We start from the raw sequence: 26,824 nt of genomic DNA, 5'->3' as shown, positions 1-26,824 counted from the left end.
ATGACACCATATTTGGAATGTATGCCCATGGCTAGTCTTAACTTAGTTTGAGAAAAGCTGAGTTAAAAAGGTGGCTGAGTTATTGACAAATCACAGATTTTACGTGTCCATTTAAACCACTGTAAATTTCCTCCATCTGAAACTTGTCATCACTATCATGGACGTCCCTAAGATGAACCACACTGAATTTGGTATTGACATCTCAAAAAACAAGGAAACTATTAACTAATTCTCTGCATTTGTAACGCTAATGCTCAAAATCTGCAATCATCTTTTTCTCATGAACCATGCTTCAGATTCACTCCAGATTTTGTATTTAAACTCATTACATCAGTGTAATGGCTTTGATAATGATTAGTTGCTGCATTCATAGTCGGCCACGCTACAGCACTAGATGGAATCATATCACACCAGGGCTATAAGAACTGAACCGATGGACATGGGGCAATGAAATGTGGTATGTAAACCTTATGTCCCATAGAAGCTGTGTGAATATAAAGTCACTGCAAACTTAGATGGCTGCACCAGACCAATTGGTGACACTATAGATGTCATTGGCACACTGGCGCCATAGGATACTAGAGCAATAACTATTGATCAAGTGGACTTGGTCTAATGCAAATTAATGTTACATTTAAATTATGCAGACGCACAATGTGAAATATATTTTAGTATATCTGTATAATCACATTTTGTTACCTATTATGTGGTCTGAACGTAGTGAAAAGTAGACCCATTTTGGAAAATTTGAAACCGGAAGTCCTGCCGCTTGCACAGTCAGCGTATTACAGCTGTGAGAGTGTATTGAAGTATTTTGGAACGTTAATGTGGAGTGTACCAACAGATTTAAATCATTTACACTAACAAATATTTACACTAACGCTGAAAATATTTAACTAATCTTAACATAAACCATTAGTCAAATTGACCCCAGAATTGGTATATAAACTCAATACATTAAGTAATGACTTTAAGAATGATTACCTGCTACACTCAAAGATAACCAACCTACAGCACTTGACTTAACTTCACTTGCGTCCTCCTTGTGGTATTGAGAGATAAACTTGGTAATGCTTTCACTGATTGTTTCTACGTGATAGTGCTTGCTTTGTTATCCAACTGATCTCGTTTCCTTTCTTTCATGCTGTGAACCCTGTTCATTGCTGCTCGCAGCTATAGTCGTATTATCCTTGTTTTGTTTTACTCTCTTTGCTGTACAGGGTCCTTGGGTTTTTTGAATGGCGCTTTAAATCCCATGTATTATTATTGTTTCAAGTTTAGTAACAACAAAAAAGTCTGATCCACAATAGACAAATTATCCTTACATATTACAATATCAACAGTTTTATTGAGAGGACATTCCATTATTTATTACAATGAATACATACATTATTAATTAGGCTACATAGACCATTTCAATCAAATAAAAGACAAAAACAAAAAAAACGGTGCGGGGGCATACAAGAGCTATATGTGTACATGAGTTTTAAGAATCCCTGTCACACACATACCCGCTGTACAGATTGTTAGATCAAGAAAAAACTGATTAAAATTGGTTGAAATTCCTTCAGTCTTTTCCTGACTGTTTTTGCTAATAACTGCATTAGATTTCAATAACAGCATTACAAAAGCAAACTGTGTGAAACACATACCTGACACACACAGGCAATTCTCTCGCACAGACTCACGCAAATGCAATCATACGACTACACCATGCAGAGAAATAAAACAATAGACCATATAAAGCAAGTTCACATAATTTGGAAGTCATTGTATCGGTGTATGTATGTTATCTGGAGATGAGTGGTGTGACCGGCTTTCTCTCAGCCTCACAGGCTCAGAGATGGGAAAAGGACAAACTGAAACAAACAGAAGACAGTATTGTCATTTCAGAATGAGAAGCGGTGGTCATCTTCAAGGTTCAATATATCATATTGGACATTGTCGTCTTCATGAGGTGTTGATACAGATTAGGCTACCTTACCAGACCATTTAACCAATTATAAGTGACAGAAACAAGGGAAGAAAAAAAAACAAGAATGCCAAGGAAGCGAGGGACAATGACGATGATGAAAATGGTGGCAGTAACATTATGCTGCCAGAGCACCGTCATCCAGCCTTACTTGCTAACCTAACTGTCACTGGTCTGCGTGGAATCGGAGGACCCTCCAAAGGGGGCCATAGCATTGGTCTCCATGGTCTGGTAGACGAAGAATATGAAGCCAGCTACAACGCTGAGGAGCAGCAGCTTCAGCCAGAAAGGCAGGCCACGGGGTGGTGCTACGGCCTTGCCAGCAGGGGGCGTCACTGACGTTACCAGCCTGGTGGAGGGGGGCAGGGTGGTGACTCTGTGGACGGTGGCGGTGCGGCTCTCTGAGTAGGAAGAGTTAGAGGTGGAACGCAGGAGAGTCTCATCTGTCCACAGGTCACCAGACTTTAGGGGCCTGCCGGCTGCACCTCGGATGGGCCGCCGACAGGTTGCGCTAGAGGGATGGGAGAGGAATAAAGTTGAGTTTCATTGTGACATTTCACACATTTTAGTTGCCATCAGGCAAGAATTACTATCAAGCTCTTAACAAATTAGTTACAGGACACTGCTTTATAGGAATGACAAGACTGTGGGTGGCAGTCTGCCAGATATAACAAGGATTTATAAAAGTTTTTGTATGTTGATAGAATAACGTGTGTGTGTCTTACTTGATTCCTGTTGGAGTGTTGGTCTCGTAGGGGAACATCTCCTTGAGGACATCCTTCTCATCCACCCTGCTGGGTGTCTGCTCACCAGCTGCTATCTTCTCCACCTGCAACACACATATTTTAGTACACATTCTTTAAACGTTGAGGCCGACAAGGAGCGATTAGGGTTAGGATGAGACATTGTTCCATTTGCGTGTTACAAAGTCATTGCCAAAACCGCCACATTCAGATAAGGGCTAGAGGGGTATTCTTTTTGGAATAGGCTAGAGGGTGTGTACACCTAAAGACCATTAGGTGGCCCTGTTGCAGTCCTATGCCCATGTGACCACACCAGCAGTAAACCTAAGGCTTGTGACCAACCCATTTGACCACAAACACCATTACCTTGTCTTGTGAATAATACTGCCTTGACAAACGAACCAGCACAGACCCTGGGCGATACATGCATAAGGCATAGCAATGGATTACTTTCGTACCCATGGCTCCTTAGAGATACTGGAGGTGACACTGCCCTGCCCCCTCACTGGGGTGACCGAGGAGAGGAAGGGGGTGTTTTTCTGCTGTTTCCACTTAGGTTGGAGTTGCATGCGTGTTAGTGAGAGCCGGGGAGGTTAGAGTCTTCTTTCACTCCCCTCACATCAGCTGTCTTTCATGCAGCTGTCCTAGTACAGGCAGACAGCTGTGCGCCACACACACACACTACAGTAGCCCCATTCATAATCATCACCCATATGTTTACAACTATACCATGTCTGAGGAAAAACAGTGAGATCCCTTTCACTCCACAATTAAGTTCCAATTTCCAGGTGCCACCACAACAAACCATTGTGAGGAAAACAGAACTCTATTGAGAACTATTGGACAATATACTGTAAACTGTATACCCGAGTAAAGCGATTGGACAGCATGTCAAACTTGGCAGAGAGAGATGATAGGGATTCCAGTTGTTCCTTCAGGACTTGAGGAGATGGAGATGAGGGGGTGTGTGAGACGTAGCTTACAGGCCTGACGGTGAAGGAGGCAAAGGGGTCACTTCCAGACAAACGAGGTAGTGAGGAAGGCTTGGCTACTAGGAGCGGGCAGACTTCCTGTAGTACCCCCTTTAACATGGAGAGGGTAAGTAACACACTGGATCAGTATCCTATACTAGTAGAGTTTGGCCATCACTTAAACAGGTGCATTTAAAACCCAGTGAGCATTATTACAGTAGTGGGTATAAGAGGACAGTGTGATTAAGATCCTATACCCACCAGAGGCCATTGTTTCAGGGGTCTAATGCTCTGTCCTACTGGAGCATGGACACTTGGTGCAGGTTCCTGAGATTACCAGAAATATGGATTAGAAATATCAGTTATAGAAGAGGTTGGTTGATATCCATACAGACCCAGGAGAGAGCATTGAGCAAATTGTGAACAGATCAAAATCATACAAATCACCCAAAACAGAGTGATGTCACAAGTACTAAAGCAGGTGAGAGATGTCCCAAACCTCCATAAGAGCTGTATTGAGTAGGGAGGTTGGCTCATGACTGGGAGCTTTAGTAGTCAGAGTGAGAGGAAGACCACCATCCTCCTCACAGCACAGCTAGAAGTAGAATAGAAGAGAATGGCTTTATTTTTTCACAGAGGGGAAAGACCAGTTGTGGATTTCGGATTATATAAACAATACACACACAAGACTGATACAAACATTATACAAGTCACGAGAACAGATTTTCGAAGTGGATGAAAAGGTCTTTGGTCTTGGTGGCAGAAAAATCTTCCAGGAAGTTCTCCTTACACCAGAGGTCAAACTTGTCCATTGAATTGAAACAGTCGAGGTGTTTTGCTTTGTGCTGCACTCGCCATTTACACATGGTAGGTATTGTTCCGAACCCATCCAAACTCAGTTCGAAGACGATCAAATCAACCAACCATGTTCAGTAAACCAATTCAGGCTGGCGTCAAGATATGCCCATTGGAACAGAACATTGACATGTAGCTCATCCACTTTAATACTGAGACTAGAGACTAGCTAGAACTATCAAATGGGAGCGGTGGGAATACCTTCCATAGTTCCTTAAGTTTTACTCTCAGTCTCCCCCTACTTCCTCTCTTCCTATTTGGTTTCCGCTGTATCTCTTGCCACACCCCTCATTTGGCTTCCTCTAGGGCAGGACGGCCCAACCCTGTTCCTGGAGAGCTACCGTCCTGTAGGTTTTTGCTCCAACCCTAATCTAGCACACCTGATTCTAATAATTAGCAGGTTGATAAGATGAATCTGGTTAGTAACACCTGGGGTTGGAGCGAAAACCTACAGGAGGGTAGCTCTCCAGGAACATGGTTGGGCAACCCCACCCACTCCGCCCAGAGTGAGTGAAAACACGGTTTGGTGATGAACTTTCACTTCCTTATTTTATAAAATACATTTTACCAAGACAAATATGATTCTTCATGTTCTGAATCGTTCAGTGGGGTCTTTCTATAACATAACATCTAACATATCCAAAAAGTTGGATTTCGTAACCTAATACATCCGATAAGCACCGAGCTCCGTTGACAGAGCGCTGCCGCTTTCTCACAGGAACTTTTGAGGATTTTACATGTTGTAGTGGTAGTCTGCAAAGATGTTTCTGCGGGTCGCAAAAAGCTAAATTAGCATGAAACGATACATTTAAAAGGCATTGAAAATAAAATGCATTTCACAGAGATAAGCTTGTTTTTGTGAGAAATCTTCTGTCATGTCTCAAAAATGATATCCATCTCTATATTGTTTTATGTCCTCCGGATTCGAGAAGAAAGATGAGTTCAACAGCGAACCTGTCCGTTTAGCCTCAATTCTCGCACAGCAACCAGCCTAGCTGACTCAATGCTATTTTCCTGGTTATGACCACTTTTTTCTCTGGCCTCCATTGATTTAGTCACCCTAATTTGGGCCATCCGACATAGGTAGAAACGCCAATAACTTTTGAACAGATTATGATAGAGACATGAGGTTTGGACTATGGGTTTTCTTAGAGGAGTATCTACACAATTAACATACCAATTGGTCAAAATATGCGTTTTTGATTGGACACCCTACTTCCTCCATCTGCCTGTTAGCAGGCCAAGAAGATAAATCGTAGACCCCAGCCACCCGAGCCATGGTCTGTTCTCCCCGCTTCCTTCACCCCCCCAACAAACATTTACCATGCCCCCACCCACACCCAATGGACATGTATCATTGTTACAGCGTAAATATATATATATAAATAAAATATATTACTGTTCCATTCACTTCTCACTCCCTCCCTGCTGCTCCCCCTATGGACATTCCCCAACGGACTCTTCCCCTGTCCCCACCACCCAACGGTCATTTATCATTGCTACAGTTGTATATTATTATTGTGTATATTATTATCCATATTTTTCTCTTATAGTCACTTCTCTTTTATTTTATATTTTAAATTTATTTTGACATGCACTGTTATTTCATGAGATTTCACTGTACCCTGCAATTACATCTGCATCCCTGTACATGTGACTAATAAACTCAATCTAATGCCACACCTCACTTCCATCTTGGGACAGACATCCTGATTCTGAAGAAGGCGGCGCTCTCAACTATCTAATTACATAATCTTGTGTCTCCGTAGTTAACGTTAAGTCGCACATGCGAGAAGCACATCAAAACCAACAAAGTTAGTAAAGTATGCCCACACACAAATGTATACATAAAAATGTAGACTAACAAACCATTGTTAAAATGGAACAAATCATTTATAGTTCCTAGTGATTGACCAAAAGGCTATTTCTATCTCCCAGTAAGTGAGGGAGGCAAGGAAAGCACCTTTCTACTAGTCTGCCTGGGATTGAGGGAGCGGTGGCTCTCCGGACCTCTGTGGCCTTCAGGGACACCGTGGCTGGGGGTCTTGACTGGGGGGCTGCTGGGTTTGCCTTTGGGGACCCAGAGCACAGCAGCATTCACATTCAGGGGGAAGGCTCGGTCAGGGACAGACTGAGGAGGGTTAGACACAGTAGAGACTTTAGAGTACTAGACTAAATAGCCAAAACATCAGGTGGGTGAGTGGCTCTTCAACATTAAGGTTTGGCAATAAGAAAACAAATATATATCCATAATGGCACAGTCCAAAATATCTTACTATGACTATGAGACACCACTGTGACTATGTGCCATGAACACAACAACCATTCATAGCACCAGTGAGTGACAAGTAACCATAGTGAACCCCACCACCTGAGCTGGGAACCTACAGGTACCTGAGTCTGTCTGGGTGAGGGAGACTCAGCCGTGGCTGTTAGAACAACCTCCTGATGGTAAGTCCTAGTCGACTGGGACTGGGCATGGGCTAGGCCCTGCAGTAAGGGAGAGGGCTTAGAGCTTGGCTTGTCTGCCAGTATAGGCTTAGGTTCCTTAGGGACTTCCTGGAACATGACAGACGGGGAGAGCGAGGCGAAGGGAAGTTAAATAGAGGGACTGACAAAGAGATCAGTGGAAAGTTTACTCAGGACATCACAAACCCATATCAATTGATCACAAACCCACCAGAAGCAGAGGTGCCTTGGTCTTTGCCTCTCTGGGAGGGGGAAGAACTACCTCACCAGCTGATAGCTCAGAGACATCCTGGAGCAGGAGGAGGATCATGAGGCGGCGGTGTAATAATGGAGGCAATCAGGCAGCTAGGCTTAAGGTGAGACCTGCCACCTGTGCAGTGTTCATTGGTCTCTCTAGCTGAGGAAGACACTGACACCAGGTGATGTGGTGAAAGGGAGGACACACCCACCCACACAAGAGTACCTTCCCAAACAAATCCAAACATAACATTCAACAGTGGTTGTAGAGAACCCAGTGAGTGAAGACATAGGTCTATGCCTTACTTTGTGAGACTGCTTAATGCTGCTTAACTAATTGTATACTACATCTCATTTTTTATTTTTTACTTACTTAGGCCTATGTATGCTGCAATTCAGCTTTTAGCTGCAAATGTGTACAATTCCAAATAAACCTTAAATATATAACATGACTAACACCATCCACAAAAAAGGTGATTATCAAGCTGAACACTTCTCCAGTGCACCACAAACCAAGGGAGATGGATAGGTTCAGTGTATATTACAGTATCATCGCTGGCAGGGACCATCTGGTCGACTCCACGAGACGACCTCCTCGATGGTCTCTTTATGTTTAACACAGGATGCTCTTCCTCAAGATCATCATCATCATCATCATCGTCTGGAGCATAGATCTAAACACACACTTTTCTCAGAACACCCGACCTTCCACCTCTTCACGAACACGCCTTATAAAGCCAAGTCCACAACTTTAGTGAGTAAAGTTGGCAGTGCACACACATGTTTTAAAGGGATAGTTTGAGATTTTGGCAATGAAGCCCATCGACTTCCCCAGAGTCAGATGAACTCTGGGATACCATTCTGTCTATGCGTCCAGTATGAAGGAAGTTAGAGGTGCGAGACAATGCTAACTAGAGTTAGCTCATGACTGGAAGCACACAGGAACAGCTAGCTTGAGGTAGTAGATACAGGGCTTCATTTACAAAATCTCAAACCATCCCTTTATAATATCCACAGCTATAATATCCACAGCTTCAGTTGAGTAGGTTACCATCTGGGACGTTCTGAATTTCGACACCAGATGGCACCAACACCTCCCAAAGTATCAAGAAACCAGGAGGAGAAAAGTAAAAGGGCTTAAAAACATTTAAAAAACACTTAAACGATAGGTTTTGTGAAGAAAAAAATATTAAGCAGGGGCTTTTAAGTATGTTCTTGTGAGGAAAGAATGAAAGGGGGATAGAGAGTGTGAAAGAGAGGGAAAATAAATAGTGGCCTTAGAGAAAACAAGCTAATCCAATTCATTCAAGCTCCCCCACGACGCCAGGACAGCGGAGTCACTGACCACCTTCCGGAGACACTTGAAACCCTACCTCTTTAAGGAATACCTGGAATAGTATAAAGCAATCCTTCTACCCCCACCTCCCCCACAAAAAAAGGAGAAAAAAAGTGGTTGTCCCACTTGCTATCATAAGTTGAATGTACCAATTTGTAAGTCGCTCTGGATAAGAGCATCAACTAAATGTAAATGTAAATGTAAATGTGGCCGGTTGTGAAATCAAAGCCTGCTGCACTAACTCCCAGCAGACAGACACATTTGGTGCTTCGTTTTCCACAGACACGTAACTTCCACCCCTATAAGGTGTCTCATAAAGGACACACCTCCTCTCTCTCAATAATATATTAGAGACAGGTTTAACCGACCCCAGATGTGCCGCTGCGCATCCTATAGCCTCTAATGTGACTACTAATCATTGCCAAATGTGTAGCACTTGGGGACAAATCACAACTTGAGATATGCATGCTATTTAACTCAGATTTCAACACATTCTGTATGGCGAGCTTTGAAGGAATGCAAACCATGAAGTTGGCCTAACGTGAGGATGTGCTTTTGTCCCCTGATTAAATAAAGAGGGACTCACCCGGTTGTGCTGGCTGCTGCGGGTCCTGGTGGTGACTGGGGTCTTCCCTCTGCTTCTGACAGGTCTCTCCACCACGGGGACTGTGACTGGCTCTGGTTCTGGGACTGTCGTCACCTCTAAACACATACACACAATTTCCATCAATGTCATGCTCTGTCATTCAGTCTATTAACCAACCAATCAATCCATGATTCGTATTATCCCAGAGGGCCAATTTGGTTTGCAAGTAGGCATCTCAGAAAAAAAAGATCTCATGTGTAATCTAATGTGTCAACTGCCGAGATGAATCTGATTTGAATCTGTAATAAACCTGGTCTAAGAAAGAGGATGACTGAGTGTTACGTTTCTTACCTTCCTCCTTGTCGCTGTAGCGGTCTGAGTTAGAGTTGCCGTTGTGGTTGCTGTCTACCTGAGTGATGACCATCGGTAGAGTCACGGTCTCAGGAGGACCATGGTCCAACAGCTTCTGGAGCCTTCTCTCATACAGCTTACGGGTTGTGGCTGCCATGACAACAAGACATTCAAATAAATTCAATAGAACTATATTAATCCCTCTTCTCATACAGTTTATGGGTGGAGGCTGCCAAAAGTTCAGACATTTTTCAAATGAATTCAACACAACTGTATTAATAAACTAATGAAGTCTGCAACAATAATGGCCATTATTAAAATAAATTCAATACAACTCTATTAATTCCCTTCTGCAGAAATATAGAAGGCATTATTTGTCTGGACCAAAGAAATTGAACCAATTCGTTTTATTTACATGGACTGGACACAGGAGCACAGCACAATTACATACATATTCCACCTACCATACAATCAACAGGTAATAACAGGAGATTATAGACTCGATAATAACACAGAATGAACCCAATGTTTTCTAAAAACAATGCCTTTTAAAAAGGAACTAGCAGACTGACTGACTCACCCACGATGGGTCCTACGTTGACTCCATACTTGAGCAGCTCGTCCTTCAGGCCCTCACTGGTCAGCTTAGTCACATCCAGGTCCTCCGGCCGAGGCTTGTCTGTTTTCCTCGTGGCTTTCTGTGAAAGAGGGATCACAGAGGTCAGATTGGTGTAACGTGAAGTGTTGAGATCTATAGTCACAGAATTAGCCTACCACCCATCACCGAACGATGCCTTGAATGGGAATGCTCGTTCCAGTAATTATATTTCTTTGAGTTCCTTTAATGCACTTCAAATAAAAGGTCTGATTCGATTTGTGCTGCAGCTCACCTAAACACAAATCCAAAGAAGTAAAGCAAAGAAATCCCTGTTGTGCTACTGAACATGCCTGAACATTACAGGGTTTAACATTTGAAATCCACAAACTGGAATGTCCAGATGACCTCTTTGTATTGGTTTTGTAAATCTGCAGTGTGTGTGTGTATGCGGGCGTTGACTGATCTTTAGATTAGTGTATGCTTTACCCAGCTCCCTGGGCTGCTTTAGCAAGCAACACCCCAGATGTTAAACCCCTTAACAGGTTTCTAATCACACACTAATTATCAGCAGAGCTAGTTTAAACGCCATCTCCTGACCTAAACCATCGTGAGATTGATAAACTCTGCTCGTAAAGAAACAAGTCACCGCTTAGATGAATCATCAGAAATATATGTTTGCCTAATGCAAGACATGCATCATATACACTGAGTGTACAAAACATTAAGGACACCTGCTCTTTCAACGACAGACTGACCAGGTGAAGGCTATGATCCCTTATCGATGTCACTTGTTAAATACACTTCAAATCAGTGTAGATGAAGGGGAGGAGAAAGGTTAACAAGGGATTTTTAAGGCTTGAGACATGGATTGGTCTAATGGGCAAGACAAAATATTGAAGTGCCTTTGAACAGGGTGCGGTTGTAGGTGCAAGGCGCACCAGTTTGTGTCAAGAACTGCAACGCTGCTGGGTTTTTGAAGCTCAATAGTTTCCCGTGTTTATCAAGAATGGTCCACCACCCAAAGGACATCCAGCCAACTTGACACAACTGTGGGAAGCATTGAAGTTAACATGGGCCAGCATTCCTGAGGAATGCTTTCGACACCTTGTAGAGTCCATGCCCTGATGAATTGGGGGGGGGGGGGACTGTTTTAACCATAAATAACATAACTATTATTTAGCTTTTCAATGATCATGCAACACCGCACGATTTGATAGACAGCACATCATTGAAATTTGCCAGAGTAGTCTGTTGTGCCTTGTACTTAAAGTAGCAAATGCGCATAAGGTACAGTTGTTTAGCTATCAGGAAGTCCAGAGAATCCGGTCACGCAGCTACTCAGTTTGCTCTTTAGTCTAGAATCTGTTTGTTTGAAGCAAACACACCAGCCATGATAATATAGCACCATCCAATGAGTTTTGGATTCAACTCAATGTAAAAATGGTACTGACGGTAAGACATTTCATTTTATAAAGCATGTCGGCCTAATTTGTTTAGGAATACTCCCCCTCTGATAACAAATTAATGAAATTCCTTAACATCTCTGCCATGGTCAGTTCAACATGTAGGAGTTGGGAATAGTCTGGCTGACTGACTTATAATGATGCAAGCAAAAAAGTGGCAGGAATTGGGAAGTTCTAACTTTTTCTATGGTTCTTGCCACATTCCATTGGAACTCTGCCATGGTTCTCCAGTCCATGGAACATGTGATGGGGTGGGAGTAGTAAGGAGAGAGAGAAAGACCGGGAGAGAATCCCAGACAGACAGAGCGGGATTCAGCAGCTATCATTTTCCCACTAGCCTCTATGAGACTCCTCACTGTAGGCCTCAGTAAAGTTGGAGCTGGATCTCAGCCCAGCTGAGCGCATTTCATTATCACAGCATTCCAATGAAGAAAGGAGGGGGGAGAAAAAAAAGAAAAAAGTTCCAGACTTCCAGTTTGTTCCCTCACTTTTCTTCCTCTCTGTGTCCACACACTCAGCTCATGGCTAGCCCCAAGGACCAGCCAATCCCTGTGCTTTTTGTTTTGCGCTAGGCTACTTGCAGAAGGGTTGTAGACTAGAGGTTTAAATTACATGGAATTAACATTGCATCAATGCATTGCTGAACAATATGGATTAACATAGTTTAGTCAGTCACATGATCGCCTAGATTTTCACAATGCTCTCAGTCAGACTGAGTGGTTGTTTATACTCAGAAATCGTGGCTTGGTGATGTAATAGTGAAACTGACTATTTTGTGTGGCTTTAGGGGTAAACTATAACAAACTGCTAGGCTGTGAATAATGATGATGTGCATATGGTTAATCACCGTTATGGCAGACATACGTTTTCATATCTGTGGTCCTCATGACCGCTGCAAGCGAAAAACTCAATGACAATAAACCATTCAACCTTAGTTGAACTAAACCTCAGGAGAGAAAAACAGTACTGTTCTGAGTGTGCCAGTGGATGTTTGCCTCAAACGCTTCCTAAGCTTAATCAGTAAACTATAATCACACAGACAGACATGCCTGGGAGTCAGGTGACTGTATGAAAACATCAGGAAGAGCACCGCTACGATAGCAATTAAATCTAATGAAAAAAGTACTAGCCTACACACCCCCACTTGTCGCACACAATTCACACAGTTAACCACACACATCTGTGTAGTGATAGTCTGTGCACACATTCCTCTTCCAGGGAAAGTATTTCCTCAATAAAGAGACCAAACCCAGTAGGAAAATAGCTCTATCCACCACACCAGGAGCCTCGATTTCCTTCAATCCCATTTCCTCTTCTTCAATCCCATTTCCTCTTCTTTAATCCCAATTCCAGCACACTCAAAACTCCTTGAAGTTCCTTTTCTCTTCATACATAGGCTACTCCCCCCAACATAAACAAAACGTATCAGGTCCAGCTCCATCCCTTCCATACATTCCACTTGACTCATTTTCAATACTATAGTGACACTAGCTGCATAGGCGGCAGGTAGCTTAGTGGTTAAGAGCATTGTGCCAGTAACCGAAAGGTGGCTGGTTCTAATCCCCGAGCCGACTAGGTGAAAAATCTGTCGATGTGCCCTTGAGCAAGGCACTTAACCCTAATTGCTCCTGTAAGTCGCTCTGGATAAGAGCGTCTGCTAAATGACTGTAATGTAATGTAATGTTAAGCAACGCCGGTGTATTTGCATAAACCATCGTTGCTTCCTATTGTATTGCGATGCATAAAAACAGTCCACGGGAAGTCAAATAAAATTCAATTTCAACTTACTGTATCGGTGGGCAGGACGTTTGGTCATTATAACGGGGAGAATTTGAGACAAAATATCTAAAATAACATATTATTAAAAATACTTTCCAAACGTGGGTCTGTTGTCTTTAGTCTCAAATTCCCCCCCTTCATAATGACAAACCGTCCTGCCCACCAGCACAGTAAGTTGAAATTGAATTTGATTTAACTTCTGGCTTCCCGCTGACTTCTTTTGTGCAACCCAATACAATCGGAAGCAACTCTAGAGTACGTAAATACACCAGTGTTGCTAAAAGCAGCTCTAGTGACACTAGTCTGACTACTACAGACAAGGATAGAATTGGATTGAGAGCCACTAAAAAGGCCCTTTGAGGCAAGCTGCAACCCATCTAGTTTCAGTGTGTTTCTGTGGGCAGAAGACAAAGTGATTGATATTCTCACTGTCCACACCTCTCAATAAATGTCAATGGTTCTATGTATTCCCTAACCTAAAACTGAGCAAATACAGGTGAGGTGACGTTAACCTTACCTCAATGTATGAAGACTAGTGTGAACAACAAAAGTTGTTATCCGTGTGACAGAAAGTCACTTTCATTCAGTCATTCAAGACTGATGCAGGGCGACAAGGTGTGTGCACCTGAATACATTTTTATTTGAAGCACGCATACAATGCATTCCAATTGTGTAGGCCTACTATACAGTACACTAACCATAACGGTCTAAGAACAGCTGTTTCATTCATAAATGCTTTGCTTAGAAAAATCCACAAATATCAGTTAATTAAAGCCGCCCGCAACTTACCCAAAGAAGAAAGGGGGGCTTGGTGGATTAGGAAAAACACCCAGACTGTTACACATGAAGGTAGCAGGTGTTACCTTGATAATTGACAACACACTGTAGAGTTGAGTTTTAAAAAACTGCCATTCTAGTCTGACATTTCATTAACAGGTACAGTGCCTTCAGAAAGTATTCACACCCCTTGCCTTTTTCCACTATTTGTTGTATTAGAGCCAGAATTTAAAATGGACTAAATTGAGATGTGTCACTGGCCTACAGTTGAAGTCGTAAGTTTACATACACTTAGGTTGGAGTCATTAAAACTTGTTTTTCAACCACTCCACAAATTTCTTGTTAACAAACTTCAGTTTTGGCATGACAGTTAGGACATCTACTTTGTGCATGACACAAGTAATTTTTCCAACAATTGTTTACAGACAGATTATTTCACTTATAATTCACTGTATCACAATTCCAGTGGGTCAGAAGTTTACATACACTAAGTTGACTGTGCCTTTAAACAGCTTGGAAATTCCAGAAAATTATCTCATGGCTTTAGAAGCTTCTGATAGGCTAATCATCATTTGAGTCAATTGGAGGTGTACCTGTGGATGTATTTCAAGGCCTACCTTCAAACTCAGTGCCTCTTTGCTTGATATCATGGGAAAATCTAAAGAAATCAGCCAAGACCTCAGAAAAAAATGGTAGACCTCCACAAGTCTGGTTCATCCTTGGGAGCAATTTCCAAACGCCTGAAGGTATCACGTTCATCTGTACAAACAATAGTACGCAAGTATAAACACCATGGGACCACACAGCCATCATACCGCTCTGGAAGGAGACGCGTTCTGTCTCCTAGAGATGAATGTACTTTGGTGTGAAATGTGCAAATCAATCCCAGAACAATAGCAAAGGACCTTGTGAAGATGCTGGAGGAAACGGGTACAAAAGTAACTATATCCACAGTAAAATGAGTCCTATATCGACATAACCTGAAAGGCCGCTCCGCAAGGAAGAAGCCACTGCTCCAAAACCACCATAAAAAAGCCAGAGTCCAACTGCACATGGGGACAAAGATCTTACTTTTTGGAGAAATGTCCTCTGGTCTGATGAAACAAAAATACAACTGTTTGCCCATAATGACCATCGTTATGTTTGGAGGAAAAAGGGGGCGCTTGCAAGCCGAATAACACCATCCCAACTGTGAAGCACGGGGGTGGCAGCATCATGCTGTGGGGGTGCTTTGCAGCAGGAGGGACTGGTGCACTTCACAAAATTGATGGCATCATGAGGAAGGAAAATTATGTGGATATATTGAAGCAACATCTCAAGACATCAGTCAGGAAGTTAAAGCTTGGTCGCAAATGGGTCTTCCAAATGGACAATGACCCCAAGCATACTTCCAAAGTTGTGCCAAAATGGCTTAAGGACAACAAAGTCAAGGTATTGGAGTGGCCATCACCAAGCCCTGACCTCAATCCTATAGAAAATGTGTGGGCAGAACTGAAAAGGTGTGTGCAAGCAAGGAGGCCTACAAACCTGACTCAGTTACACCAGCTCTGTCAGGAGGAATGGGCCAAAATTCACCCAACTTATTGTGGGAAGCTTGAGGAAGGCTACCCGAAACGTTTGATCCAAGTTAAACAATTTAAAGAAATGCTACCAAATACTAATTGAGTGTATGTAAACTTCTGACCCACTGGGAATGTGATGAAAGAAATAAAAGCTGAAATAAATCACTCTACTACTATTCTGACATTTCACATTCTTAAAATAAAGTGGTGATCCTAACTGACCTAAGACAGGGAATTTTTACTAGGATTAAATGTCAGGAATTGTGAAAAACTGAGTTTAAATGTATTTGGCTAAGGTGTATGTAAACTTCCGACTTCAACTGTATATACAAAACCCCATAATGTCAAAGTGGAATTATGTTTTTAGACATTTTTTTAAAAACTCATAAAAAATGAAAAGCTGAAATGTCTTGAGTCAATAAGTATTAAAACCCTTTGTTATGGCAAGCCTAAATAAGTTCAGGAGTAAAACTTAGCTTAACAAGTCACATAATAAGTTACATGGACTGTGTGCAATTATAGTGTTAAACATTTTTTTTATGACTACCTCTCTGTACATTTACATTTTAGTCATTTAGCAGACGCTCTTATCCAGAGCGACTTACAGTTAGCGCATACATTATTTTATCGAACCCACAACCCTGTACCCTACACATGCAACTATCTGTGAGTTTCCTCAGTCGAGTAGTCAATTTCAAACAGATTCAACCACAAAGACCAGGGAGGTTTTCCAATGCTTCACAAAGAAATGCACCTATTGGTAGATGGGTAAAAATAAAAGAAGCAAACATTGAATATATCGCTTTGAGCATGAATTTATTCATTACAATTTGGATGGTGTATCAATACACCCAGTCACTACAAAGATACAGGCGTCCTTCCTAACTCAGTTGCCGGAGAGGAAGGAAAACACTCAGGGATTTCACCATGAGGCCAATTGTGACTTTAAAACAGTTACAGAGTTTAATGGCTGTGACAACTGAGGATGGATCAACAACATTGTAGTTATTTCACAATACTAACCGAAATGACAGACTGAAAAGAAGGAATCCTGTACAGAATAAAAAACATTCCAAAACATGCATCCTGTTTGCAATAAGGTACTAAAGTAGAACTGCATAAAATGTGACAAAGAAATGTATTTTATGTCCTGAATACCAAGTGTTATGTTTGGGGCAAATCCAACATCACTGAGTACCACTTTTCATATTTTCAAGCATGGTGGTGGCTGCATCATGTTATGGGTATGTTTGTAATCAGCAAGGACTAGGGAGTATTTTTAAAATAAAAATAAACAAAATAGAGCTACGCACAGGCAAAATCATTGAGGAAAACTTGTTTCAGTCTGCTTTCCAAAAGACACTGGGAGACAAATTCACATTTCAGCAGGACAATAACCTAATAGCCAATTTATGCTTGATCAAAAATGTAGTGGGAGGCATTTGCGGAGCTTCCGAGAGCATGCAGAGGCCAAATTTAGCTCAGTACCGCATCACCTTGCACCTCCCAAATTTTGTTAACAATGAGGAGGGCTCTGTATTGACACGATTGGTTGACAATAGGTGGGTGCAGGAGGTCCTGTATAAACACAAACTCACTTCCTTGACAACAGCGCTCCCCTGCTTGTGAAGTGCAAGAACTATGAATGCCCTGACTTCTGCAGAGGCCGTATCACCGTAAATGCTGTACAGGCAACGCAGACGTCAGATTGACCATGTAGCGCCTTTAAAACACAAGGTCAGTTGCTTACCAAGATGACATCGAGTAGCCGAGTTACAGTTTTGACTTAAATCTACGGCAAGACTTGAAAATGGCTGTCTAGCAATGATCAACAACCAACTTGACAGAGCTTGAAGAATTTCAAAAAGAATGTGCAAATATTGTACAATCCAGGTGTGGAAAGCTCTTGGAAATGTATCCAGAAAAACTCAGCTGTAATCGCTGCCAAAAGTGATGCTAACATGCATCAGGGGTGTGAATACTTACGTACATTTGATATTTCTGTATTTAATTTTAAATACATCTGCAAACATTTCTAAAAACATGTTTTCACTGTCATTACGGGGTATTGTGTAGATGGGTGTGGGGAAAAAATCTATTTGATCAATTTTGAATTCAGGCTGTAACAACAAATGTGGAATAAATCAAGGGGTATGAATACTTTCTGAAGGCACTGTATGTTCAACTATCTAAATTTCGAGTTAGTATGGCCATGTTTACTTACATATCTCGAAATGTTTAGATAGTATGCACAAAAATGTGTGGCGATAAAATGTTTCTATAATGATGCATTTTTTTATTTTACCTTTATTTAACCAGTTAGCCAGTTGAGAACAAGTTCTCATTTACAACTGCGACCTGGCAAGATAAAGCATTCAGCAGTGGCAGATATTTTAAGCGGGAAACTTACATCTTATTTGTAATACAATAAAGCCAACATGTGTTTGTTTTTATATTTAAACGAGATGGAACTCGCTGTAATTGAAAATATGGATATTTTAATTGTAGGCATTTAAAACAATCTTACATTAAATGTAATTACATAGAAGTCCAAAACACATCGATAAGGGAGATTAAAAACACACTACAAAACAATAACGTCTTTCCTTCAAAAATGTACTTGCAGAATTCACACTGGAAACATTGTTACAAATATTATATTCGCGCGCGGGAAAGAAAAATCTCAACTCACCCTGCCCGAGCGACTTTTGTTTGAGACTACGGGGACTGGCAACTCCTCATCGCTAGAAAAGGCGTCTGTAGAAGGGATCTTCTTGTTCTGCACGGTCAAGTTTTTAAGATACAGCTGTACATACACGTCCTTTCGCTGGTCTCCGGTCGGGAGAGCAACATTGTTGGCCAAAAGCTCGCTCTTGAGTTTATCTTTGGTGAGAACAGATGGGTCTTCCAGATATTCCGGCATGTTGCTCGCTATGAAAAAGCAACTCCGCCTCGGTAACAACAAAATGAAGTATTTAGCTGGCTATGTTAGCTAACTAGCGCCTCGTTGGATTAAATCTGCAAAACTACCCGTGTACATAAACTTGATACTTCAAGCTTCCTGTATCAATTTTAGCAAGTTAGCTTACTCGTTGTGGTTCCTCTTTTGTAAAGCTCTTCTCAGTAGAATGAATATGTGAAAGCGCTAAACACAAGACAAACCTCCCATTTGAACTACGTGGGTTTGGGCTATCATACTAATATCTGCTAGCTTGCTAGGACACCAGCCCTCTGCCAACATTGAAGGAACCAACGCGCTGAGAACACAGCTATGGGGTGAGAATGGAACCATCTGTGTGTAAAACCACTGCCCTGTGAAAGCTGACACTATTGGGCAAGCGCGGCAACATCGGCCTTTGCCATTGGTAGAGGATACATGCACATCTTAGGCGTTCATGAGCTACCGAAATACATAAATTATTTATATTTTCCCTCTTAACATTTTTTACTTATACAGCACATTCATCTGTGAGTCAAGCCATTTGCACAATGCACTGCAAAGCACGATCATTTAATTGATACAAGAACTTGTCTTGCCGCAACAAAAAACATTTTGTGCTTAAAAAAATAAAATGTATGCATCTCTTTATTTAATTACATAACAACTGCAATGTTGCAACCAAGGACAAAAATACAAAGCAAACAACTTAAGTAATTTTACTCTCGCCTGTTACAGAACATTTCCCCATATACTAGTTTAAGGTACACCTATGGAAAAAATACCACTTTTACTGAATTTAAGATAATTTCATTGAGAATATTAACATAACTTCTCAAAGATAGCATCGGTTTCCCTCCCCCATGTAACTATGTGTGTATTCCCTTATTGTAAAATGGAGAAAAAACATCACAGAAAGCCGAATTGCCCCTGAAGTCAATACATTTGAAACAAAAATTGCTCATGGGGTCACAGTGTTGAACAGACAGACAGATCAGGGGGGACAGACTGAGCTGATCAGAGAGAAAGCAGGCAGCGATGAGCCTGATGCTCACAGGTCTACTACTTTCCTCTGGAGCCCAATCTGTGTGTGTGTGTGTGTGTGTTCTTCTAATTACCACTTTGTGTGTGTGTATTAGTGCTTGCATGAGTGTGTGTTGGGTCTGCCTGAACACGTGTGTAAATCGGGAGCTCAACTCCAGATCAGTTCCTGGTGAAGAGGGGCTCAGGTCCTTGCTGGGGCTTGGTGTTCTGAAGAAATTGGAACACCCTGTTCTTCTCCTCACCTACTTCCTTCTTCTGCTCTCCTTTCATTGATTTCCTCCCCTGGCTCAGGCCTTGATCTCAGGAGCAGCAGGAGTGCAGTATATTGTGTCAGAGTTCTCGGACACCAGCTCTTCTGTTGAGGAAAATACCACTCAATGACATTTGCCTCTAGCTATTAGTGTGTGACAAATGCATGGTTGGTTCCATTTCGGTTTCATGCGTCTTAACGAAGTCAGTACCCCTTCCGATAAGATATAGTGCATTCGGCAAGTATTCAGACCCCTTCACTTTATCCACTTTGTTAAGTAACAGCCTTATTCTAAAATTGATTAAATTCATGTTTTTCCTCATCAATCTACACACAATACCCCATAATGACAAAGTGAAAACAGGTTTTCAGAAATTTTAGCAAATTTATAAAAAACAAATACCTTATTTACATAAGTATTCAGACCCTTTGCTATGAGACTCGAAATTGAGCTCAGGTGCATCCTGTTTCCATTGATCATCCTTGATGTTTCTACAACTTGGAGTCCACCTGTGGTAAATTCAATTGATTGGACATGATTTGGAAAGGCACATCTGTCTATGAGGTCCAACAGTTGACAGTGCATGTCAGAGCAAAAACTAAGCCATGAGGTCGAAGGATTGTCCGTAGAGCTCCGAGACAGGATTGTGTCGAGGACTGGGGAAGGGTACCAAAAAATGTCTGCAACATTGAAGGTCCCCAAGAACACAGCGGCCTCAATTATTCTTAAATGGAAGAAGTTTGGAACCACCAACACTCTTCCTAGAGCTGGCCGCCTGGCCAGACTGCGCAATCGGGGGAGAAGGGCATTGGTCAGGGATGTGACAAAGAACCAGATGGTCACTGACAGAGCTCCAGAGTTCCTCTGTGCAAATGGGAGAACCTTCCAGAAGGACAACTGTCTCTGCAGCACTCCACCAATCAGGCCTTTATGGTAGAGTGGCCTGACGGAAGCCACTCCTCAGTAAAAAGGCACATGACAGCCCGCTTGGAGTTGCCAAAAGGCACCTAAAGGACTCTCAGACCATGAGAAACAAGATTCTCTGGACTGATGAAACCAAGATTGAACTCTTTGGCCTGAATGCCAAGCGTCACGTCTGGAGGAAACCAGGCACCGCTCATCACTTGGCCAATACCATCCCTACGGTGAAGCATGGTGGTGGCAGTATTGATGTCAGAGTGATTAGAGGGACAATGGAGTGCTGACTACCAGGCAGTTAGCAAGTTTGGTAGGCTACTAATGACCAGCAGCAGCATCAGAGCTTGGAGAAGCCTAATTACCGTGACTAAACGGTCACGTGGAATTTGACTGCCTTCATGACTTGTGACTGCCAGTGTGGCAGTAATACGGTCACCGCAACAGCCCTAGTCACGTCTGGAGGAAACCTGCCACCATCCCTACGGTGAAGCATGGTGGTGGCAGCATCATGCTGTGGGGATGTTTTTCAGTGGCAGGGACTGGGAGACTAATCAGGATTGAGGGAAAGTTGAACAGAGCAAAGTACAGAGAGATCCTTGATGAAACCCTGCACCAGAGCACTCAGGCCCTCAGACTGGGACGAAGGTTCACCTTCCAACATGACAACAAACCTAAGCACACAGCCAAGACAACGCAGGAGTGGCTTTGGGACAAGTCTCTGAATATCCTTGAGTGGCCCAGCCAGATCCCGGACTTGAACCCGATCTAACATCTCTGGAGAGACCTGAAAATAGCTGTGCAGCGATGCTCCCCATCCAACCTGACAGAGCTTGAGAGGATCTGCAGAGAAGAATGTGAGAAACTCCCCAAATACAGGTCTGCCAAGCTTGTAGCGTCATGCTCAATAAGACTCCAGGCTTTAATCGCTGCCAAAGGTGCTTCAGCAAAGTACTCAGTAAAGGGTCTGAATACTTATGTAAATGTGATATCACTTTTTTATAAATTTGCAAAAATTTCTAACAACCTGTTTTTGCTTTGTCATTATTGGGTATTGTGTGTGGATTGAAGGGGGAAAAATTCATCAATTTTATAATAAGGCTGTAACGTAACAAAATGTGGAAAAAGTAAAGGGGTCTGAACACTTTCTGAATGCACTGTAGGTAATTTTATTTGCCATATTGCTTATACCTACCCAGTCATTTCAGATAAAGTTCCTAGGAACTAGGAGTCCCTATTAATTTGCAATTAAGCATGAAAACTCACCAGGAAGGACACACTTCCACAGGCCATAGGTTTTGCCGACCGCAGTCTGCCACAGCCGGAGCGTACCATCCTCAGAGCCACTGGCATACAGCTCCCCGTCTGGACTGAACCGCACGCAGTGTACTGGCCCAAAGTGGCCCTTGTACGACTCTACAGGAGGAGTGGCGAGAGAGCCACAGCAGTGTTAAACATGACCCTAACCCTAAACATGTCCACACACAGGTTATAAAGCCATACATGTGAAGCAGCCACTTATGTCCAACAGTTTACGGTCAATGTCAGCGAGATGGTTAGGATTGAGTGAGCATTCTCTTATATAAATTGGTGTGATTTTATTTGACTCCTTGTGAAGTTTTTTGTAGTGTGAGCTGCTGCTTACCCAACTCCTCCTTGGTGCCATAGTCAAATTTGTAAAGCTTGAAGTCGTCTCCCCCGGCAACAAAGAAGTCCTTATCTGGATGCAGCGAGGCAGAGTGAATGGAGGCAGGGGCATCCACAGTCTTGATCATGTCAAGGCTAGGGAGAAACACAAGTCAGAGTAAGGAAACACACAGCTTTAGCACTAGCAATTACAATAAAATATGAGCTAAATCAAACTATAATTATGTCATATACTGTATGCTATGACCACCCCTGAGGAGTAGGTAAAAGTAGTCCCTAACCAATGACACAGGGTCAGATATTTGATCACTCCCTTAATGGTTTAGGCTAGGATTGGGGGTGGGAAAAATCTTACCCTAGATCTGTGGTTAGTGGCAAAGTCTACCTCAAGCTATGCCTGAGGTCAATGCCTGGGTTTTCTGTATTGTACCTGAGGGCATTGTAGAACGCGATGGTCTTTCCATAGGTGATGACCAAAACCTCTCCGTCAGGGATGTACTCCATGCTGCTGACTGACATGTCGAAGGAGAGCTGCTTCACAACCTCAGTGGAATTCCTGTCCCACAGTCTACACAAGGGAATAGAGACCATACATAGGAATAGCTATTTTAGATCAATAGATCAAGTACTTTATTAATTGAAAAGCCATCAAGAAATGACAGCAAAAATCTAAGAGCGAGTGATGGCCAGACTTGTATGACCATAGAATGTTTAAGACTTTTCAATGTTGATAGTCACACACTGCCCTCCTGTGTTCATAGTGGGAGAGACTTTTTGCCCCAAGAGAAAATGACTGCAAATGCTTCCAAATGTTCCTGATAGGATATAAAGTGTGTGGTCATCCTATCAGCCTTTTGGCATCCTGAAAATATCCTTGACAAATGTAGAACCAGGTAGATCAAAGAGCACTGACCGTACGGTTTTGTCATCAGCGGCAGAGAGGATCTGTGTGTCGTTGTTACACCACAGGGCTTTCTTTATGGCAGACGTGTGCCCCGTAATCTCTTGCGGTTCTGAGGGAAACAAAATACAATACTTATCTAAACACAACCAAACGTTGACAAACAATTAAACGAGGGCTTGCATTGGTACGAACCTGCTTCAGGTTTGTTGAGGTCGTATATGCGTATTATCTTATCATTCCCTCCTGTTAACAGACAACTGCTATCCTGCCAGAGAGAAATAGAGGGGGAAATATCCAATACATGAAAGTCCAGTAACAATATCCCCAGAACAAATAAGATACAAGACATGTAAACAGGTTTACACTGTCATGACAGGGAAAACGTAAGTCCTCAATCTCATAAATTTGACACATACAGTAAAACCCATATTAGTACCAAGTAACCGTAGTACCTGAGTAAAATTGACAGACTTGACAATGTGCTTGTGTGCCAGCGTGAGGACCTCATCTCCAGTCACAGCATCCCACACCTTCCTGAAGAGCAGAGATAGTCATTATCAGTATATCAGCCAAGAAAAATAATACAGTGGCCTAGTTACCACTTGCCAGACTTGCTTTTGCTTTCACCAACTCTGTTGTTGAAATGACAAAGGAGTTGGCTAAAGCAGACAGACTAGCACCCAGGCTAGGAGAGTAATAAGATAATGTCAGAAATCTTGGAGATCTCTCATTGAACAATCCGAATAATTGGAAGACTTTCCACTCATTCTGTTCTGAAGTACAGTATAGAGTTATAACCTGGTTCTATACTGTATGTGCTGTATCCAACTCTTATAGAGCCCGCCAGCTTGTAGTCCTAAACATCAGAAATGAGTTGGCATTTTCTACCTATGGTTCGTTCACCATTCCTATGGGGGAAATAATGGGGTTTTGGGATATACGCCGAAAGTAAAGTATGAGGTTAACACAGGCTTAGGAGATCTTATATGTTTTGTTCTATGAGATAATATTAGTCAGTTAACATGACCTTTATGAATTATGAAGCCTTTATGTGCTCAAAAGAAGTCAGTTGCTAACAAGTCGCTAACTGTCTGAGAAATTGAACTACAACAAGTGGCAAAATGTCTCACATCACCACGCGAACTAGTCTACACTATACTAGTCTTTCAAAAAGCTAGTTAGCTACCAACTCAAACAAAAACGCAAGGATGGTATATTGTTTTGCTCCAGGCTGCAACCATATCTCTTCAGCGGGAAGGTGCTTGTTTTATTGGTTCCCGAACGATGTTGTCCAGAATTGACTCAGATAAGGTAAACTAAGCCTGTTAGCCAGACATCAAAGGTATGCGACCTGAGGTGTAGTTTTATATTTTACATGTTAACATATTGTTAGCTTATTCCTTGTTTTCATTACATAAATGCTTCATAATTATCTCATAGAACAAAACGTATAAGACCTCCTAAGCCCTTCTTTACCACAGACTTTATTTTCGCCGTTTATCCCACCAAAAATATTAATTTTCCCATAGGCGTTGGCCAACGAGCCATGGCGAAGTTAGCCTCCGTTATAGCCCTCAAACTCATTCTGCCTTCTCCCTACAGTTTTCAGCCATAAATTGCGCCCACGACTGGCTCATGTGAACTACAATCCTGATGCTTTGTTTTAACGTTTAGAAATGCCAATAACCATCGCTTGCAATACAGCTTTTGAAACATGGCCTTTTGTCTTTCATCAGCGAGAAAGCATCCTTCAAATCAAATATAAACTTACTGTAACAGTTTTGCACAGATCCATACAGCTACGGGTGCCTCCATCCGACAAAACTACACTTCCGCTACACCTCCCGAGTTAATTTTACACACAGGTTTTCGGAGAATGCTAGATAGCCAATTAGTACAGGTGGTCGCCGCTTGTCTTCCATAAGCGCTGTAACATGGAAATATGTCTGTGTGGCAACACTAAACCTATCAAGGTGTATCAAATAAACTTTTTTTATTTTTATTATTTCTCGCTGATATGAAAGATAAGGTCCTTATTCTTCCAAAACAGTTCCTCAAGCGACGCGTGTTAATGTTCAGATTGAGCGTTGCGGCTCTTAACAAAACTCCCCCATTCAGAAGATGCCTTTGTCCAATGACTCTTATGTGATGGAACTGAGCGTCATGATCAAGAGCTAGCCTCCATTAGTGCCTACAAAAAGACACCATTACTATTGCTCTCTATATTGTTGTCATATCATGGTCATGGCCAGGCTATGTTGTAGGACTAAATACATACGCAGTGAAGTCTGCAGCAGCCGTGGCTGCCTTGGTGGCTTCATTATTCAGAGTGGCCCCCCAGACAGCACCTTTGTGACCCAGGAACGTTCCAATCCAGTCCCCTGTGTCTCCCTGGCGCAACATGGGTTTGCCATCTACAAGAAGGAACGTTAATAAGTGGTTAGTACATTCACAAGTGGTTAGACAACTACAGTACCTCCAACTGTAGCACATACATAAGTGAAAGTCTATGATGATCATTTTCAAAATACATCTATTCAATTCCCCTCTCTATTCTGACTCCCCCCTAAGAAAAGGGGGTGATGGAACTTTACATTCAATATTTTCTAAACAATGATCTATGGTTATCTACTACAACAAGGACCGTATCTAGCAAATATATCTTACCTTTGCAGGCACTGATGAGAAAATACCCGTATGGGGTGATTCCACTGAAGGCTAGATCCACCACAGGTCTTGTGTGGCCAGAGCAGGTGAGTGGTGTCTGTCTCATTGCCATGCTCACCTTGGTTTCAGACTGACTAGCTAGTTAACAATACAAAATGCTAAATAAAATCGCCAAATGGATGGAGCTAGTAAATGAATATAAATGACAGCTTGCAACTGGCTAGCTAACGTTGGCTAGCTAATGTATGGAATGAGATTGCTAAAACTCTGGCTAGTGCTGAATAGCTAACGTTAGCTTCCAATGGAACCAAAGTTACGATTCTAGCTAGTTTGAAGTTAACGCAACCACCGTTAACTAGATTTTATGAAAAAAAGAGAAGGAATTAAGCGAAGATATTGATGTTTCAGTGAAGGCAAAGGGCTTCTCTCCCAGCTAGGAAATAACGCGCTAATAGCTACAATATTGCAACTAACTAGCAACGTGCAGTTAGCGGCCTTAGGTATTTAAAAAACATTGTAAATATAGAAATACTTCCGGTATCATGAACGCAAACGTCTTTTCAAAATAAAAGTTCCAGATCTAAGTTAATGGTCAAGATCATTGGTGGTACAATGAAATCATCTATAATTTCGCACTTTGTCAAATATTTTAAAAGTTTTCACCAACTTTTTGGGATAATATTTGATTCATTACATTTAGACTCCAAATGATTGATCCTCCTGTCTGTATTTATCTGTATCATCAAGACTCTTATTTTA

At 42.1% G+C, this 26,824-nt stretch overlaps 2 protein-coding genes across 5 annotated transcripts; both read right to left on the bottom strand.

The window, feature by feature from the left end:
* Positions 1 to 1,315: 1,315 nt before the first annotated feature.
* Positions 1,316 to 19,007, bottom strand: tmpoa (thymopoietin a). 4 transcript variants are annotated; one of them, XM_041857479.2, is made up of 9 exons: positions 18,392 to 19,007; positions 10,101 to 10,218; positions 9,521 to 9,670; positions 9,170 to 9,285; positions 4,186 to 4,281; positions 3,948 to 4,013; positions 3,582 to 3,797; positions 2,698 to 2,801; positions 1,316 to 2,483 (listed from the first exon to the last, which is right to left on the bottom strand). In XM_041857479.2, exons 1-9 carry the CDS (start codon positions 18,620 to 18,622, stop codon positions 2,132 to 2,134), a joined length of 1,449 nt encoding a protein of 482 aa, XP_041713413.2. In that variant the 5' UTR covers positions 18,623 to 19,007; the 3' UTR covers positions 1,316 to 2,131. The 4 variants fall into 4 exon arrangements, with proteins under 4 accessions (XP_041713413.2, XP_041713414.1, XP_041713415.2 ...); XM_041857480.2 differs by lacking the exons at positions 9,170 to 9,285; positions 9,521 to 9,670; positions 10,101 to 10,218; positions 18,392 to 19,007 and adding exons at positions 6,505 to 6,672; positions 6,936 to 7,100; positions 7,222 to 7,299; positions 7,793 to 8,599; XM_041857481.2 differs by lacking the exon at positions 3,582 to 3,797 and having other exon boundaries at positions 18,392 to 19,005.
* Positions 19,008 to 19,267: 260 nt separating this feature from the next.
* Positions 19,268 to 26,572, bottom strand: LOC121546296 (serine/threonine kinase receptor associated protein). The gene is made up of 9 exons (XM_041857483.2): positions 26,066 to 26,572; positions 25,677 to 25,812; positions 23,851 to 23,932; positions 23,591 to 23,663; positions 23,408 to 23,507; positions 22,925 to 23,062; positions 22,493 to 22,629; positions 22,114 to 22,263; positions 19,268 to 20,036 (listed from the first exon to the last, which is right to left on the bottom strand). Exons 1-9 carry the CDS (start codon positions 26,175 to 26,177, stop codon positions 19,969 to 19,971), a joined length of 996 nt encoding a protein of 331 aa, XP_041713417.1. The 5' UTR covers positions 26,178 to 26,572; the 3' UTR covers positions 19,268 to 19,968.
* Between the last annotated feature and the right edge of the window lie 252 nt (positions 26,573 to 26,824).

Source organism: Coregonus clupeaformis, unplaced genomic scaffold, assembly GCF_020615455.1.
Source record: "Coregonus clupeaformis isolate EN_2021a unplaced genomic scaffold, ASM2061545v1 scaf0013, whole genome shotgun sequence".
NCBI classification, from domain to species: Eukaryota; Metazoa; Chordata; class Actinopteri; order Salmoniformes; family Salmonidae; genus Coregonus; species Coregonus clupeaformis.
Note: the sequence above shows the minus strand (reverse complement) of the source record. Positions and strands in the feature narration are given on the sequence as shown.